Source organism: Cucumis sativus, chromosome 1, assembly GCF_000004075.3.
Source record: "Cucumis sativus cultivar 9930 chromosome 1, Cucumber_9930_V3, whole genome shotgun sequence".
NCBI classification, from domain to species: Eukaryota; Viridiplantae; Streptophyta; class Magnoliopsida; order Cucurbitales; family Cucurbitaceae; genus Cucumis; species Cucumis sativus.
Genome location: NC_026655.2, coordinates 3,549,138 through 3,566,724, shown reverse-complemented (window position 1 = coordinate 3,566,724; position 17,587 = coordinate 3,549,138). Strand labels below are relative to the sequence as shown.

Sequence of the window (17,587 nt, the reverse complement as noted above, 5' to 3'; positions counted from 1 at the left end):
CAAATAGAAATGGGTATGTGAAAAAAATTCACCATTTCAAAGGAAAAGTATTTTCTATTTGGGTAGCAATAAATTCATTGGAATTTCCAATTTCCACAGAGAGTGATTTTGTGGGGTTAGTAGTGGATTTGATTTTTGAAAATATGATAGTTCTATTAATGATATGGTAATTATGTAACTGTAATAATTTGACAGCAGAATTTGATAATTACATAATTTTGAAATAGTTCTAAATATGAAGAAGAAGAAGTTGTGTAAATGTTTTCAAATTTAGAAAATTTACCTTTTATGAAAATGTCCATAAATTATCTTAGACTAACTTTTTTTCTTTCTTCTTCTTCTCCTTTTTGGGTGTTGAAATTAGCTTCTGCCGGCCGCCATTTAAATTTAATTTCTTGCTGTTGATGTGAAACTAAACCCATATTTTCTACGTACATGTACATAATCAAACCTAAACTTGAGATTTTCCATAGTTGACCTCTTTTCATAAAGTATTACATGTTTATATATATATATATATTTGTTTGTTTCTTCTTACCATTTTTTAATAATAATTTTAGTTACCAAAAAAAAGTTAGAAACAACTTTCTTTACTTGGTGTTTTTGTGATATATTATTGCTTTTTATGTCACAACATTATTCAAACTCAAACTATTTTACAGAATCTAGATTTAATTCACGATGTATGTACGAGTGTTTGTCTAAAAGATGGAATTCAGACAAAATTAAAAATTGCACACCTTACAGTCGGTCCATAGAGTCGAGGGAAAGAGTGACAGTGAACAACACAAAGAGATAGAGAAATAGAAAAGGAACAGACGACTTACCAGTAGAGGAGGTGACGACTGTAGATTGGATGTTGAAGAAATTGCAGCGGATTGGGGTTTACAGGGACAGATTGAACAACTTAGGATAGAGAACGTTTCATCGTCCAATAGAGGAGGTTCCGACGGCTCAAAAGTAAGGAGACGAGCACGAGGGGCGATGTCAATGACGAAACTGGACGTCGTCCGGAGATGACCTTCAAAGAGTTTGGAGATGGGGAACGGAATCAAGGGAGTGGAGTGAGGAGACGGAAACGCATGAATGGAACGATGGTTTTTCGATAGGGGTTAAGATTTAATCCTAAATAAAAAAATTAATTTTTTTTTCATATATTAAATATATTATTTTATTTCTCTTCTATGACATCAAATAACTGTCGCGAAAAGTATTATCCAAAAAAATTACATTTTTTCTCTTTTTGTGACAGTTTTTTTTTTCTCGATCCATTTTGTAATATAAATAACTGTCATAGTAGATGATTTTTGTTGTAACGTCTACATACAAATCCTACTAATTAATCAAGTTTATCTCTTCTACTCGTAAATTGAAAAAGTAATATAGTGTGTGCAATGTAATATAATACAAGATTAAAACTATGTTAATTAAGTAGTAAATTATAATGTGATGTTAAAGGAATTGATGTAGAAGAGAGACCTAGGTTGAGTGGCTACGTGGGCTTTAGGTTGAACTTAATTTGAACCAAAAGAACTAATTGTTTCTATTTTGTCATATACTCACAATGAAAAAGGCAAAGAGAGACTTTATTATTATTATTATTTATTGGACGGAGAAAGTCGATGAGGACATGTTGAAAAATAAGAAAAGCCACGTGTCAGGGTGACAAGGCATATGTAATAATAATGTGTATATCACTCTACGACAAATAAAAGAAAAACGTACCAAAAACCTTCATATTTTACGTTAATATGTTTATATATGGCTTTTCTAGAAGAGAAAGATACGTATAAAATAAAGACTGTTTCTACTGCACCTTCTTTGTCACGTTCACATTACTTGCAAACACTTACCATAATCTATACTACCAACCAAAAGTAGAAAATTTATTGTATATATGTCTAATAGACATATAGTAATCATGAACATTGATAATTATCAACATTTTGATTCATTTTACTATATTTGAAGTAATTGATTAATTAGGTGCATTTTCGTCTGTTTGTAGTTTCTTGTTTGACATTTTTTAAATTATGTTATGGTACTTTTTAGAGTAATGGTTATGAATCAAAAAAATGGAGAAATTTAGTTTATAGTGAGCCAAAAGAAAAATCCAAGATGGGAAAGTTTAATTCAAATTCATTAATCTAATTTAAATTGCCTATTTTTCATGTGATCTTATAATTATTTTTCCTCTTTTGTTTTTTGTTTTTTTAAATTCAACCCACCAATTTCTTTAATCATAAGAAAAACATTCACCCACAAATAGAATAATTTTTTTTTAAAAAAATGTTACATAGTAAAGAGTTGTAAATTGAAATAGTTTAGAAAATAGTCTAGAAGAATTGAATTGAGAAAATGCTATTTAATTTCTCGAATGATGAAAGTTATAATGAATGCTGAAATAGTATTCTCATTTATCATATCATCTCATCATCATTTTCTTGAAATAGTTTTTTGTTCCATAAAAAGCCAATTTTATGAATAGTTATAATTAATTAAATACATGCATATAAATGTAATAATGTAATGCAATATTCATTTAATATGATAGAATAAACAAAAATATCACACACACAGCTTCTCATTTTGACCCAATTTCTCTCTAGCAGCTTAATAAAATAGGGATCCAATGTATTACCATCTCAGTAATTCATTATACAATTTAAGTCTAGAAAAAAAATTATAAAGTAATTTCTTTTAAAATAAAACAATAAAAGTGGTATCATATAGAACTTTTCTCCCCTATTATGTTGCAATAAAATCAGGAAGCATGCATAGATTAATTAGGGTTCTTATAATATGAATGTGGTTGCATTTAAGTCAACAAAAAAAAGATTGTGATTATTCTAACTACTTAGATGTGACCAATTGATCATCATCCCTCCATTTTGATTATGGTCACATCCTTTCTTTGACTATTTTGCACACCCTTCTTTTTCCATCCAAACAACTCCATTTCAACTCCAACCCTTCCTTATATCAATACTAATTACTTCCATTTTCAAAAATTATCATTAAAAGAATCATAAACCATATCGTAAATCTTATACTTATCAATATGAAATAAATAAAAGTATTATATATCACTTCCCATCATTCTAAATATACGACGTTTTCAAGATATCAATGCAACCAACAATGCAATGTTTTAACATTTTTTTTTGTTGTGTTAAAGGTGTAAACAAGTTGAGAAACATTCCAAAACCCAACCCTGATAGTCCAAATATATTTTACAAGTTAGGTTGGATTGTCTGATTGTATTATTATTTTTCTTTTTCGTTTCTAAATTTTAATGTTTGTAAATGAAAATCATCCGACATAAATCAAATATGTTTTGCATCTAAGTTAAAAAGAAAAAACTCTTGAAATTCATTATTTAATTTTTATTAAAAAATAAAAAATAAAAAATAATATATATATATTAATTCGAGTTAAGTTGGATTAATTCGAAAATTTTAACCCTCCAACAAAAATAAATTCAACTTATATTTTAAACTAATTCAATCCTACTATTAGGTTATTTATATACTATAGTGATATAATCTAAAATTTTGCTATAGATTTGTAAATATTTTAATTTATTCTACTATTTTTAAATTAGTTTTTGTTTTATTGATATAAAGAAATTAAATAGGATTTAAATGAGAACGCGAGGTTGTGGGATTTTACAAGCCAGTAGAGGGTGCGACGTGTAATAAAGAGCAGTAATTTCTTGATGATATAAAGAGAAGAGTGAATAGTGAAGTAAAGTGTTTAAAGAAGGAGCCACGTGTGACTAAAACTTACTTTAACCTACAATAAGTTTTTTGCACACGCTGTTCGAGGAGACCACTTAGGAGAAGCCACGTGTGAAAAGAATTAAATAATGGATAAATTAATAAATAGGGGTACGTGAATTAAAAAACAAAGGTGATGTGTGCCCATTTGTCATCCACTGTAAAGCTACCAAATGCCACGCAGTTTGATACTTGGCAGAAGGGACACGTGTGTGGGTGACAGCGCTGTGGCTTTGAGTTTCGCATTTAAAGATGATGGAATTCCAAACGATGTACCGAAGACTCAGTCTTCATTTAAGTTACTAATAATAATAGACATTTCTAGATTTCATTCATGATAATAATTTACAATTTTTAAAATCTGTTTTTAAATTCAACCATCATGTAATAAGAAAATAAAAAAGAAATGTATATTACCACCTAAATTAAACGTAATAAAATATTCGATTCATTATGTTAGAGACTCGATTATCTATCGTACCTATGAAATAATTGTCAATAATAGATTTGTTATTTTTTTCTCTTGAACGAAAAATTTATGGTGACTTTTCGAAAATGTATATGATAATGAAATAATTTAGAGAAGTTTGGTTGAGACATTAAAACAATTTTTTTTTTTTGTATTTGAATAATGTTGACATGTCTCGAGGTATGAGTTGTCGGGATTATAACTTAATTTTAAATAAAGTACAAAAAAGATCAAATAATTATCGAACGATACATTTGGTTTTTTTTTTTTTTTTTTTTGTATGAAAATGAAATAATGTGATTGGGGAGAGAATAAAAGTTTTTGAAAAAGAATGAAAATAAGAAAGTGAAGGTTTAGGGGTATAGGTTGCATTATACTGTCATCAATTTCTCATATTTCTTTCTCTAATAATTGGGAATAAAAATGGGTAAGGAAAAGTCTATTCCCTCATGAGTTAATAGAGAAAGAAAACATATAATAATATATCCATTTTGTTTTGGAAAATTGATTAGGTAATTGTTGTATTAAAAAGAAGAATAGAAAGAGGACAAAAATGTGTAAGGATGAAAGATTGGGTATGTTAGGTGAAGTTGGATCCCACAAAAGAAAAGGAAAAGAAAACCCACAATTAAAAGTATTGTAGATATAAACATTATAAAATGTAACCAAATTTAGATATAATATTTTGAGTGATAAAACATTTTGTTATATTTACAATTATTTCGTGTTGGATAACTATTTTGTTCTTGAAAATTAAGTCTAATTTCTTTACGTATATTTACATTTTTTCTAAATGTATTGGTAAAGTTAGAAGCGAAAGTAATGTCTATAGACTTAATTTTTAAAAACTAAATGTTAAAAAGAGAAATGGGACCAAACGAAACCCATAAGTTAGGGATGAGGTGTCAAAATCTTGATGTGATTTGGGTTAGGGTTTATGGTACCAAAGTTGAAAGGTTTGAAGAGTGATTGAGTTGAAAGGGATGATACTAAAGAGTTAGGAGTTGTTGTGTTGAACTCTACTTCTCGTTTGATTCAAGAAGTTTATAAGCCTCGCAACTATGATCCACAATCCAAAAATGAACATCTAATTAATTAATCGATACAAGCATTTCTGTTTTTGAGTATTATTTTGAACTAAATGGGTTGTTCAATATTGTTGGGGTGTAGAATTTTGGTGTTGGTAGGGCCTCTCAATTGGACACCCAATTCAATATCTATTTTGAAGTTTAGAATAGGTGTGAGTTTGTTTGATGATCATCACATGGTTATGCCTTCATTTTGTATTTAAGATTTCTCAAGATTTCTTCATTTAATCACTCCCATTTTTAAATTCATTTGGATATTGCTATAAAATTTGATGCATCAACACACAATAATTATCATTATCTGACTCAAAATAGAAAGAAAAAAAAAAAAGCAATATCCAATTTTATGCTAATGTTTAGTGATGACATTAAACTTATAAATACTCATTTTCATATACTGATTTTGAAGGCTAAGGAAATTTAAATGATTATCATACAGCATAATAAATCATAAAGTATGTCTGTGTGTTAAGTAATAATCTTCAATTGAATGTCATATCAATTACTTTATATCAAAATTAATTGAAACTACAAAATGTAGAGTTGTAGTTATAAGATGAGCTGATTAAATTAGGTGAAAAATTGAAAGAGATTTAAAAGAGTTAAGACCCTATGCCTAAAATATTTTAAAGGCTAGAGACCTAAATAGATGAAGATGATGATCTAAAATAAAAATTTTCAACTAAAATATAAGAGAAGACATTCAATATATTATAAATTTTAGTATAACTTAATCAAAACTAACATTGTTTGAAGTATGATTGGAATGTATAAAATGAAAGCATATATTTAACATAATCATGTGGTTAAATTTGATGAGTGATAATTCTATGTGTCGGTGGAATTTTGAAGAATGTTATTAGTTATTACATTAATTTATAATATGGTTAACAACCTTACAAATGATTGATAAACATTGGCTGTATTATCAACAATCAACATCAAATTACAATCATAATTGAGGAAATAAATAGGAACTAACTCTTTGAAGAAAGATTGATTTGATATATGTAGTTTGATATCTTGTCAAATCTACATTGTTGTTCTCCTTTTTCTTTTAAGGTTTATATTACTTAGTAGTTCTTAGATAGACTTTTATATATAGAAAAATATTTAGGTGGTAAATGTTTGTGCAATCCATTTTATCTGATGAAAATCGGTCGATTTACTGCATATAGGACATATGGGTGCATGTAGTGCAACCTTGTTTGCTAGTTATCTCTCTCGTTCACATAGGATATCGATCTCGCTTGCTTGTTTGTAACATGATTATATTAAGACATTGATCTTATCTCATGAAATTGTTTCTTTAATTCTTTTAATCTTTCTTTGTTAATATCAGTATCTTATAACTGATATAGTCTGTTTGTTTTGGGTGAAATCACTTAACACAGCTGAAGATCTCGAGAAAGAATGATTTAAGATTAGATAACAGAAGCAATGACACAGAATGTCTTTGTATTGTATTACTTATTTTAAGGCCAATTCACAAAATTTGATGTTCTTAAAAGTCTTAAGATCCTTTAGCTATATCGACATCTTTAGACATCTTTAAGGTACAAATAATATTATTTCAATCAGCAGCTTCAAAATTCTCCTTCAAGAACTGATGGAGCTCCTCAGCAACTATTGTTGGATACTCCTCTTGTGGCAGAAGGGCTCCTGGCAACTCCACAAACTTGCTTACCCCTTTGGCACCTCGTAGAGCTTCCATTTCTGCCTTTGACCTCTTTGGAGATTTTTCTGTTGATACAACCAAAATTGGTATCTTTCCATCCAAACCTGCGAACATTTCGACGAATTCTTCTCGGGATTTAACAGGATCAAGAAGACCAGTCAAGAAAGCAGCGGGCACGTAACGAGCGCCATCTCTTTTAGTCAGTGCATATCTGCTTTCAATAATTTCTGGAGTAACATTTTCAGGGTTGGCATAGACATGAGATTTATACTGTGATTCAATTGCATTTTCATTGCTGACGAGTATATTATACATCATCCAACCGACAGCGGGTGCTCTTAATGTGCCTCTCAGAAATCCGTACCTGGTGATCAAGAAGTAACACATTTAGATTAATTAAGTTCATGGTAAAAAGCAAAAAATCCAGTCTGTCCGCCTTCCCTAGCATATAAGTGGTGTTTCACATAATTTCATTTAAAAAAAAAACTTTAACATATGTAAAAAAGTTCAAAGATATTGATTAGATCATAAGGAAACAAAATAAGCAAGTAAAAGGAAAAATAAAATAAAAAATCTTTCTTGAGAGGGGTTTTAGAGTTTCATTGTTGAGGAGGAGATCGTAGAATTATAGAAGATGAGGACATGGTGATGGTGGAAAATGTGGATTTAATATGATGGTAGTAGTGGCTGAGAGGGTTCTGGTGGCGGTGGTGCTTTGTATTTAAGCATGGAAATAGGGACGGCATGCGAGAGACCACAACTAGAACGGATCCCAAGGTGGTAGAGAAAGGTATGGTGGCAGTGGAGGGAAGAGGCCAACCAAGGTCAGCTTCAAGGGATCTTGTTCTGCATATTATGGCAGCAGAAACTGTTATAGCTACAATGGATCTAAACATTTAGGGGGTGTTTGGGCCCCAATTTGCTTTAGATGGGGTGCTCTGTTAGCCTATAGCCCATTCAATGATTGGCCCTCAAATTATAATAATTAAAGTTTTCAATTATAAACACAAATTATTATAACACATAAAGTAGACTATAATAACCAACTAAACTATCCAAACAACTCCTTAAAGTTTCAAACAATAATCTCGTAAATGGGTGAATGACAGTTAATTTTCTTGCTTTGTGAGAGCATGTTGTTTGCTTTCTTTCTTCATCTCTGGATACAGTTTTGATCAACTGGGTCTGGAAGGTAGGATGGGTTCAACTGTCATAAGTTATTCAGGACTTTGATTACTACAACATAAGGCTGAGTTTCCCTTACCACAAACACTCCTTATAGTTCATATGAAGGCCTCTTTATAAGTAGGATGGAATCAACTGTCACGGAAACCCTCTTTATACATAGGCCAGCCTAGGGTAAGGACAAAGATAGTTCAACAACGTGAACATTTCACAAAATCAATCATGTAGCCACCTAGTTCCCAGTTCTAGAGAGCGTTCAAAATGCAGAACCTTACACTTAATTAATGGAGGAAGTAATAGGTCCAGTACCTTGACTCCATGGTGGAATCTCGACCAAATACAATAGGAAGTGGTCCAGCCCAAGTAGGTGCAACAGCAGCAATGCCCCTTGGCTTCACCAAACCCTTATTTGTTGCACGAATTGTTAGTGCAGCCGCATGACCACCTCCAAATACCACCAAGTCATCTTCTGCTTTGATCATAGAAAGAATATTAGCAATAATATAAATAATGAATATAGTTGTATATTGTAATTGAATTTAGTGTTGAAGTGAAAATTTGGAAAGCCAAAGAATGGATGGAACACAATCGTTTTGCAATCATCATTCAAGCAACAGTGGAAGAAAAACTATTTCAAGCGGATGTATATAGGATAAAAGAGGTCAGGCACAGGCACAGGCACAGGCAGATTATAGATGGTGTGTAATTACCATTAGAACTGACGAGAAGGTGAGAAGCTGGAAGATCAACAAAATATGGAAGCAGAAAGATGTTGAAAAGAAAAAACAAACAGAAATCTGAACAAAATCAATAACTAAAGTAGAAGTGCACGGTTGCACTGCATGCGTATAGGATGATGGAAATCTTGTTCTACATTCTTGAGATGAACAGGGCAAGGGTTAAGAGTAAGATTTTTATAGTATGGACAGGACACCATATATTTCTGTGCCCACCGCAGCTAGAACACCTTAGCGTTCTAACACAACATTGCCCAATGGTCATTCAAATGAGTTTCCAGAGTATTTTGTCTTTTAATATCTTTTTTAATATCTCTCAGCTAGTTAGCCAACAATAAAGCCTGTGAATTTCCTAACAATTTGGAACAAGTACATTAGAAAGTTCGCCGAATATGAGTATAGAATTTTACAAGAGCACAAAGTTACCATAAATTACACCCTGTGCAATCAAGTATTAATTTACAGGAGTCAATTGGGTTTCTACTACCATCGATAAGAACTACTATATAGCCTACACTTCAACAAAACTAGCCAAAAGAATAAAGAAACATAAGCATTATCTTAACAATATGTGAGAAAAGAAAACATCCCCAACATGAGCACACTTGAATGGTTAAGGTATCAAAATTCCTTTTCTCAAGGTAGGAAATTCAAATCTCACCCCTCATCTGATATAATAAAAAGGTTTATGTGAAAAAGCCATCCCATTTTATAATCATAGGAGTTCATCAATATAAACGTGACTGGAATACTAACTTGAGCTGCTCAATGGACCATCAGGAGCATTGATCAAGTCCACTAAAAACTTCTCCATCACGTCAGCATTGTAATCCATCTTTGGCCTATCAGAGAAACCCAAACCAGGCCAATCAACGATAGTAGCACGCCAATTGACTTTACTATCCTTTTGTACAAGTTCTCTCGCCACTATTCTCCATTCCTCCACCGTACTAACATCGGAAATCGTCGGTATCATGAGAATATCTTTAGGTGAATCAGAACTCTGGCCTTCATATTCCTCATAATAGATGTTTATAAGACTGTCTTTGAATTTCCACTGCCAGTTACTAGCCTGAGCTAGAATGAAGTAAGTAGTGTATAAGATTAAGATCATAGGACCAACATACATACAAAAATTCGTACTTTCAAACTGTTTGTAAGAAGAGGAAATGGAAACAAGCAAATCAAGTCCCACAAACAACAGGGTCTTATAGAATTGAACACCAAATACCAAGCAACTGAATGATTCGCACTCGTTTCAACAGAGCCAATGACATGGGGTTCATTATCGTCACAAATTCCACTTAACAATACTCCAAAAAGTAGTGAATAACGGAAAAAGGAAAGCATTTCAAAACATCCATATCAATCTCATAAAAACCAATCCAATATTAGAATACATGGTCAGCCGAGTGTAGAGTACCTTTAATGGGGTCGATGATTTCGGATCTGAAGAGGTTTTGGAGTAATCTAGAGTGGTCGAAGCTCTAATTGTAAGGGGCTTTAGAAAATAAGCGTAATGAGGAGAAAAGGGTCGGCGGGATTTGCAGGAAAAAACGAGAGATGGTGGTGAGATAGGGTGCAATTTCGCAGAGAACGCCATTGTAGATGGTTAAAGAAGTCAAGAGATATGCAAAAAAGCAGCTGGAATTGGTGCTTTGCAGATTTATAAGATTGGTTTGGTTGAGCGTAGAGAAATATCAGCAACCCTGGGAAGCGCCAAGGTCAACAAAGGCAACGACGGCATCTTCGACCACCTGTTTCAAAATATCAAGTTCAACACAGTTAAAACTGCCTAAACCATCCAATTAAATTGTGTTCTTTTACTCACAAATTGAAAATATATTTAGACAAAAACCTATTCAATTTTTCTAAATCATTCTTGAATTGTATTCCATTTGAAATGTAGGTTGGTAAGAACAAGATTATGAGTTGTTTTAGTCCATAGAAAAAGATGGCTATGCGAGTCTAAGTATCTTCCAAGAATATTTGGTTGACTTGTCGTACCATTTGATATTTGATTTGATATAAGTGCTCTTGTTTCTCAAGTTTAACCTTTTCATAGTGGTAAACATACTCTTTAACTTTAAGTCTATCAAGTTTCTTTTTTTTCCCTTTTTCATTCATATGAGTATAATGACAAAATTTAGTATTTTCTTCAAACATTGGTGTAAATGTAACTCCCTTTTACAATAATAATCTTATTTATTTACTATTTGAGAAATTATATATACACAATTCTCTCAACAAAATGGCAGTTATTTGCTTGGAAGTTGTAAGAAGCTAAAATCTTATTTCATTGCCATCCCATTTCACTGATCAACATCCATAAGCCTCACAATATGATAAACTAAAGATCACCGACCCTTGCAAAATTAAAGGTGAGGCTTTTAATTTAGTAATCATAGTTGTAAATCACAACGAAGGAAACATGAATGTGCTCAAGTGCTCAAGTGCTCAAACATCAGTTCTCCCTTGATTGTAACATTCCATAAAACAATATATTGCTTAACAATATTCTTTGGTCTTGCTAACTTTCTTAAGGGCCAGCGATCTATTGTGCTTCCGCTGATCAAGCAGGCTTCCTCTTCTGATATAGGATACTAATTTGAAGTGTAGTTCTCTTGACTAATTACCAGTAATCTCTGCATGAACAAGAACCATGTGTGAAAGAGTGGAAACGGCTTCTATCTCTCACCACAATTTCTACTTCATAGACCTTAGAAATCAGCTTCATTACAGTGTGACAGTCCCTGCAAATTCTTAAATTCTTAACCACTCTTATGGCTCTTCCTCTCGGCAGCTTCGCCATCCCGAAAGCTACTGCCAGTTTCTCGCTGTGTTGTGAAACAGAGTCTTCCTTTTCTTCTACTTCTATATCATGCAAAACACTTCCAACTTCTGGAACATAACCTCCTTCTATCCTTAGTCTCGACATTATCTCCCTTAGTTTTTGATGAGCCTCTACTGCTATGTCATTTTGCTTTTCTCCTGCAACAAAACTATATATAATTCTGTTGACTTCAATCATGCTCCAACCTGGAGTTTTCTTGAGTCTTTGATGAGTCATTGATCTTCTTAAAGCGGCAACATCCTTCCATTTCCCTGCAACTGCATAAATGTTTGACAAAAGTACATGATCTCCAGAATTTTCAGGGTCAAGTTCAGAGAGTTGTCTCTTTACTTGCCCTGCCAGATATAAGTTACCATGAATGCTACAAGCTCCAAGAAGAGTCCTCCAGACAATATCATTCGGTGAAATTGGCATTTGACACACAAAATCATAAGCTTGCTGCAGCTTACCAGCTCGACCATAAAGATCAACCATGCAACCATAATGTTCAATTACGGGTTCAATACCGTAAGTATTTACCATCCTAGAAAAATAAGAGCATCCCAAATCAACTAATCCAGCATGGCTACACGCATACAAGATGGATATGAAGGTAATACTGTCGGGCTTAATATTAGACTCTTCCATCTCATTAAATAGTCTGATTGCTTCTTCCCCGTAGCCATGCATTGCCATCCCCGCAATCATGGCTGTCCAAGAGACAGCGCTCCTTCTAAGCATATTATCAAAGACCAAACGAGCCATATCCAAATTCCCACATTTAGAGTAGGTATCAATCAGTGCATTATTCACTGAAATAATCTGCAGAAAGCCAGATTTTTCAACAAACCCATGTAGAATTCTTCCAAACTCGAATGCCCCAGCTTGTGCACATGCAGAAAGCACACCTGTGAGACTTACCTCATTTGGTCTCATCCCTTCCCGCCTTACCTCCCTGAAAAATGCGAAAGCATCGTTAAAGTTGCCATTATGAGCGAACCCAACAATCATAGTACTCCAAGAAACATCATCTTTCAAAGGCATTTTCATAAACACCTCCCTAGCTAACTGAAGCTCACCTGCTTTTGTGTACCCTGCAAGCATGATGTTCCAAGAGGTCAAGTTTCTAATTGGCATACAACGAAACACTTGCTCTGCATCCTTAACGCCCTCGCACCTAAAACATGCAGCAACAATGGCATTCCAAGCAACAATATTTGGTTCAATCATTTCATCGAACACCTTGCGTGCAAAGACCAAACATGCACATTCAGCATACATGCTAATCAGCGTTGTCCCAACAAAAAGATGGGAATCCAGGCCATAACCAACAGCTAGACAATGCAACTGCAACCCATTGGTCAGAGCCCTGCAATTAGCGGCGGCTTTGAGTAGAAAAGCAAAAGAGAAACTATCGGGTAAAGCCACGGATTTGCGACGCATTTCAACAAACAGTTGAAGGGCATTGGAGGGAGTGTCGGAATCGGAAAGGCCACGGATGAGAGTGTTGTACATAAACACATCTGGGTTTCGAATGTCGAGGAAAAGGCGTCGAGCATAGTGTAGAGAATCAGGAAGTGTGACTGCACAATGTAGAAGAAGCTTTCCGGAGACCAATGGATAGGAATTTAAGCATGTTTTGAATATAAGAGCCTGGATTTGCTTAACAGTTCTAAGAGATTTACATTTGCTAAATAACGCAAGACAGTGAAGCTCTCTGCTATTCATTCTCAGTTCTTGCCAACATCATTCCAAGCTGGGAATTGAGTCCTCCGGTGAGCAAATTTTCTTTTCTTGTTCCACTTTTTGGGGTTCTAAGTTACAATATAATTGTATGACTAGAAAAGTTTGTTCGGTTGAGTCCATTGCTCGTTTGAAAAGATAGTTTTTATTTTAGTTGATTGTAACGGTGAATGAAGAGAATTTGATATAATCCCAATTATCTTCCAGAAGTCAAAATTTCGAAAAACCCCATTTAAATAAATAGATTTTCAAAAAATTGTAAAGAAGATTTACTTGTTTCACTAACATGATCATGTGACAAAAAGAAAGGCTCGTTACTCTTCTAAACTTAAACTTAAACTTAGTTGATGTTTTCAAGAATCACCAGTGATTCACAAATGGGTTTTCCACTGTGGATCAGTACAGAAACATTCTTGTAAATGGGATTGAAGCTCAGAAGCTCTGGAGTTTTGTTTTGGAGATCTTCTTCCACAGATTCAATAGTAATGACTTTGATTTTGAGGGCAAGTTCGACCCCTTTCACAAAAGGGCTAGCCCACATTCCATGAAGCATCACTGTATGTTCCTCTGCCATTGATAATGTTTTGTCTTTTTTGGCTCTTTAGTTGGAAGTTCTAGTTGTGAATTTGTGATTGTGAATGCCCTTCGTTTAAATTCTTGTTTGTGGGGCCTTTCATCCTAAATTTCCAAAGGCTTGATTGATGTGGATGTGCTTTGAAAATTAGTCTACAAAGTTAGATAGACCCATTCCACAAGCAGCATTTCCAGTCAACGATGGCGTACTACTACTACTCCTTGTCTTGTCTATCATTTTTAAATATTCATATTCATCCTTACTGTACTTTAACTTATAATCAAGTAGGATGTCAATGAGTTTTATAGACAGTTTGCAAAATCTCATTAAAGAAAAACAACAACAAAAGAATCAAAACATATTAGATATTATTATTGAAGACCATAGAGTGAAATACACATAAACATTAGAGAAAAAATGTAGATTTTGATGTGAAGGAACAGATAGAGTTGAAGCATTAAGCAGTAACAGGGGATGGTAGAAATCTTCGCCTAACGATGTGAAGAAGCCCCAAAACTTTTTCCTTGGGAGGAGCTCCCTCCTTTGCAATAGGGTGCTCAATCAATCTATTCAACCACGAGAATACAATTGGGATCTCCTCTTCTTCCATAATTTTCATTCCAAAAAACTCTTCATAAATCTTGTACCTTCCAAGAACTGTCAACATCCCTATGTCTAAATATCCAAGTTCATCTCCATTTACAAATGGACTTCCCTCTGCCAACAAACTCTTCAAGCCCTGTTCTTCGATAACTTTCAGCTTCTCTTTCACTTCTTTTATGGCTTTCTCTTGTGCTTCCCCTTCTGTCTTCATTGCTAAAAGTAGACCATCAAACAACTGCACCAACACAAAACACACAACAAAGTTATTCGCCTAAAAAGGTGTATTGGCCAGAAGAACAATACAAGTCAAGAGCATCAATTATTGTATAAAATATATTTACCTGATTCTGAACGAAATCAGCCCAGAATCGAATCTGGGATCTTTTGTAGGGATCTTGAGGTAGAAGAGGAGGGCCGTTGTTGTTCCAAACTTCCTCTATGTACTCAAAAATTATAGCTGATTCGCAAATGGGTCTTCCATTGTGGACGAGTACAGGAACCTTCTTGTAAACAGGATTGAATTTGAGAAGCTCTGGGCTTTTGTTCAGGAAATCTTCTTCTACATATTCAAAAGGGATGGCTTTGATTTTAAGGGCGAGTTCGACCCTCTTTACAAAAGGACTCGCCCACAATCCATAAAGCACCACTTTGTTTTCCTCTGTCATATCTTAATCTTCTCTAAGGTTTTGTGATCGGTTTAGCAGTCATAACTAGGGTGTTAATATTGTGTGATGAAGGTGGTTTTAAGAATACTGAGGAACTCGAAATGGAGTCTCCTGTCCTCCATTCGTATTCCACAAGGCAGCTCCTCCCAAGTCAAGGAATGGTCACCATCCATTGCAATCGTGGCAAAACAGTCGTAAGAACTGGAGATTTTGTTCACATCTTAACTAAAATATCTAATTTTGATCAAAGAGTTAAAATATGACTTTGATTGCCAACATCATTTGCTGAGCAATCTTTCTCTTTCATAAAAATTATGTCAAAAAATGTAAGCCACCAGCATTACACGTTCCTTTCATCTAGTAGATAATAAACATCCTTAATCAATGAAATTAACATGTCAAGTTTTCATTTTTCTTCTGAATTCAACTATGAGATTTGTAAATTTGAGAGTTAGATTTCACCATGAGATGACCCATAACCTTCTCCTTGGAAGGATCTATCACCTTTGCAATTGGATGTTCATTCAATCTGGTCAACCATGAGAATGCAATTGGGTAATTGAGATCTTCTCTTCTTTCTACAAAAGGAGAGCTATCCACATTCCATGAACCACCAGATTTCTTCTCCTCTACCATCGATAATGTTAATATTTTTTGGACATTGAGTTGAAGGTGAAGCTGAGATTGTGAATGCATCAGTTATCATTGTCTGTGTAGAGTTGCATTGCAAATTAGTCTACATATTTAGACCCAACCTTCCCAGTAAAAAAAGTGAAGTATTACTCCCTGGTTTCCATCATTTTAAGATATTCATATTCATCTCAATATTTTATCTTCCAACTCTTATGCCATTTAAAAAGTATTTTTCATTTCATGACCTTTGAATTGTATAATAATAAAATTTTGAAGATCTCAATGCGTTTACAGAGAAGTATGATTCCCAAAACTTCATCTGTAGGCCACACCTAGTTTACCATATTATAAGTTGATCTACTATTTCTAAGAAAAACCATAAAAGCTCATTAAAGAAGAAAACATATCAAATCTTATTAATGAAAACCATAGAGTAAAACACACAATACAATAACTTTAGAGACAAAATTAAAGTTTATTTATGTTGTAGTAGTACACATGAGAAGAGCGTTAAGCAGCAGCCTGTGAGCGTAGCAATTTTTGTCTAATGAAGTGAAGAAACCCCAAAACCTTTTCTTTGGGAGGAGTAACCTCCTTTGCAATTGGATGTTCTATCAATCTATTCAACCATGAGAACACAACTGGGATCTTCTCTTCCTCCACAATTTTCACTCCAAAAAACTCTTCATGAACCTTGTACATTCCAAGCACTGTAAACATAACTATGTCCAAATATCCAAGTTCATCTCCATTCACAAATGTACTTCCCTCTGCCAATAAATTCTTCAACCCCTGTTCTTCAAGAACTTTCAGCTTCTCTTTCACATCTTCAATGGCTTTCTCTTGTGCTTCCCCTTCTGTTTTAATTAATAAAAACAAACCCTCGAACACCTGCACCAACCCCAAAAAAAAGAAAAAAAAAACAAGATTATTTACAAACTTTCCTTAAAAGAACAATACAAGTTAAACCAGCAATTGCATATAACACATGTACCTGTTTCTGAAGGTAATCAGCCCAGAATCGAATCTGGGATCGTTTGTAAGGATCTTGAGGTAGAAGAGAAGGGCCATTGTTGTTCCAAACTTCCTCTATGTACTCCAAAATTAGAGCTGATTCGCAAATGGATCTTCCATTATGGACGAGTACGGGAACTTTCTTGTAAACAGGATTGAATTTGAGAAGATCTGGGCTCTTGTTCGGGAGATCTTCTTCCACATATTGAAAAGGGATGCCTTTGATTTTAAGAGCGAGTTGGATTCTCTTGGCATAAGGGCTAGCCCACATTCCATAAAGCACCACTCTGTTTTGCTCAGCCATCTCTTAATCTTATGTATGAAGAATGTTTAAAGTTTTTTGTGATGAGTTCAGTGGTTTCCATGGAAGGTATAAATAAGGTCTTAAGAATAGTCTGGAACTTTAGATGGGTCTTCTCCATTTCTGATTCAACAAGAAAGAGCCATCTCCTCCATCAGAATCTTGGCTACATTTTTCGAGAACTGCAAGTTTGTTGAGGTTCTGTTCACCTCTTACCTAAAAATATCTAATTTTAATCAAATAACTAAATTATAAGTTTGAGATGTGTATTTTTAGTTCAGAAGT

The 17,587-nt window shown here is 33.7% G+C and overlaps 4 protein-coding genes across 4 annotated transcripts; all 4 read right to left on the bottom strand.

Moving 5' to 3' along the window:
* Positions 1-6,760: 6,760 nt before the first annotated feature.
* On the bottom strand, positions 6,761-10,712 carry LOC101217261. Its single transcript, XM_004137360.3, has 4 exons — positions 10,360-10,712; positions 9,693-10,008; positions 8,509-8,668; positions 6,761-7,378 (listed from the first exon to the last, which is right to left on the bottom strand). The coding sequence occupies exons 1-4, from the start codon at positions 10,537-10,539 to the stop codon at positions 6,910-6,912; spliced, it is 1,125 nt and encodes a 374-aa protein (XP_004137408.1). The 5' UTR covers positions 10,540-10,712; the 3' UTR covers positions 6,761-6,909.
* Positions 10,713-11,197: 485 nt separating this feature from the next.
* Positions 11,198-14,241, bottom strand: LOC101219230 (pentatricopeptide repeat-containing protein At1g74630). Its single transcript, XM_004137535.3, has one exon. It carries the CDS (start codon positions 13,495-13,497, stop codon positions 11,569-11,571), a length of 1,929 nt encoding a protein of 642 aa, XP_004137583.1. The 5' UTR covers positions 13,498-14,241; the 3' UTR covers positions 11,198-11,568.
* A 192-nt stretch (positions 14,242-14,433) lies between these two features.
* Positions 14,434-15,525, bottom strand: LOC101203519 (glutathione S-transferase U9). Its single transcript, XM_004151640.3, has 2 exons — positions 15,031-15,525; positions 14,434-14,924 (listed from the first exon to the last, which is right to left on the bottom strand). Exons 1-2 carry the CDS (start codon positions 15,352-15,354, stop codon positions 14,544-14,546), a joined length of 705 nt encoding a protein of 234 aa, XP_004151688.2. The 5' UTR covers positions 15,355-15,525; the 3' UTR covers positions 14,434-14,543.
* An 851-nt stretch (positions 15,526-16,376) lies between these two features.
* On the bottom strand, positions 16,377-17,513 carry LOC101203766 (glutathione S-transferase U9). The gene is made up of 2 exons (XM_011651454.2): positions 16,982-17,513; positions 16,377-16,878 (listed from the first exon to the last, which is right to left on the bottom strand). The coding sequence occupies exons 1-2, from the start codon at positions 17,303-17,305 to the stop codon at positions 16,498-16,500; spliced, it is 705 nt and encodes a 234-aa protein (XP_011649756.2). The 5' UTR covers positions 17,306-17,513; the 3' UTR covers positions 16,377-16,497.
* Between the last annotated feature and the right edge of the window lie 74 nt (positions 17,514-17,587).

Coding starts and splice junctions, on each gene's coding strand:
- LOC101217261 (XM_004137360.3), bottom strand. CDS start 10,539: ATGGCGTTCTCTGCGAAATTGCACCCTATCTCACCACCATCTCTCGTT. Junction 8,669..9,692: donor TGGTCCATTGAGCAGCTCAA/GTTAGTATTCCA, acceptor TGATCAAAGCAG/AAGATGACTTGGTGGTATTT. Junction 7,379..8,508: donor GATTCCACCATGGAGTCAAG/GTACTGGACCTA, acceptor CTTGATCACCAG/GTACGGATTTCTGAGAGGCA.
- LOC101219230 (XM_004137535.3), bottom strand. CDS start 13,497: ATGAATAGCAGAGAGCTTCACTGTCTTGCGTTATTTAGCAAATGTAAA.
- LOC101203519 (XM_004151640.3), bottom strand. CDS start 15,354: ATGACAGAGGAAAACAAAGTGGTGCTTTATGGATTGTGGGCGAGTCCT. Junction 14,925..15,030: donor CTGATTTCGTTCAGAATCAG/GTAAATATATTT, acceptor GTGTTGGTGCAG/TTGTTTGATGGTCTACTTTT.
- LOC101203766 (XM_011651454.2), bottom strand. CDS start 17,305: ATGGCTGAGCAAAACAGAGTGGTGCTTTATGGAATGTGGGCTAGCCCT. Junction 16,879..16,981: donor CTGATTACCTTCAGAAACAG/GTACATGTGTTA, acceptor GGGTTGGTGCAG/GTGTTCGAGGGTTTGTTTTT.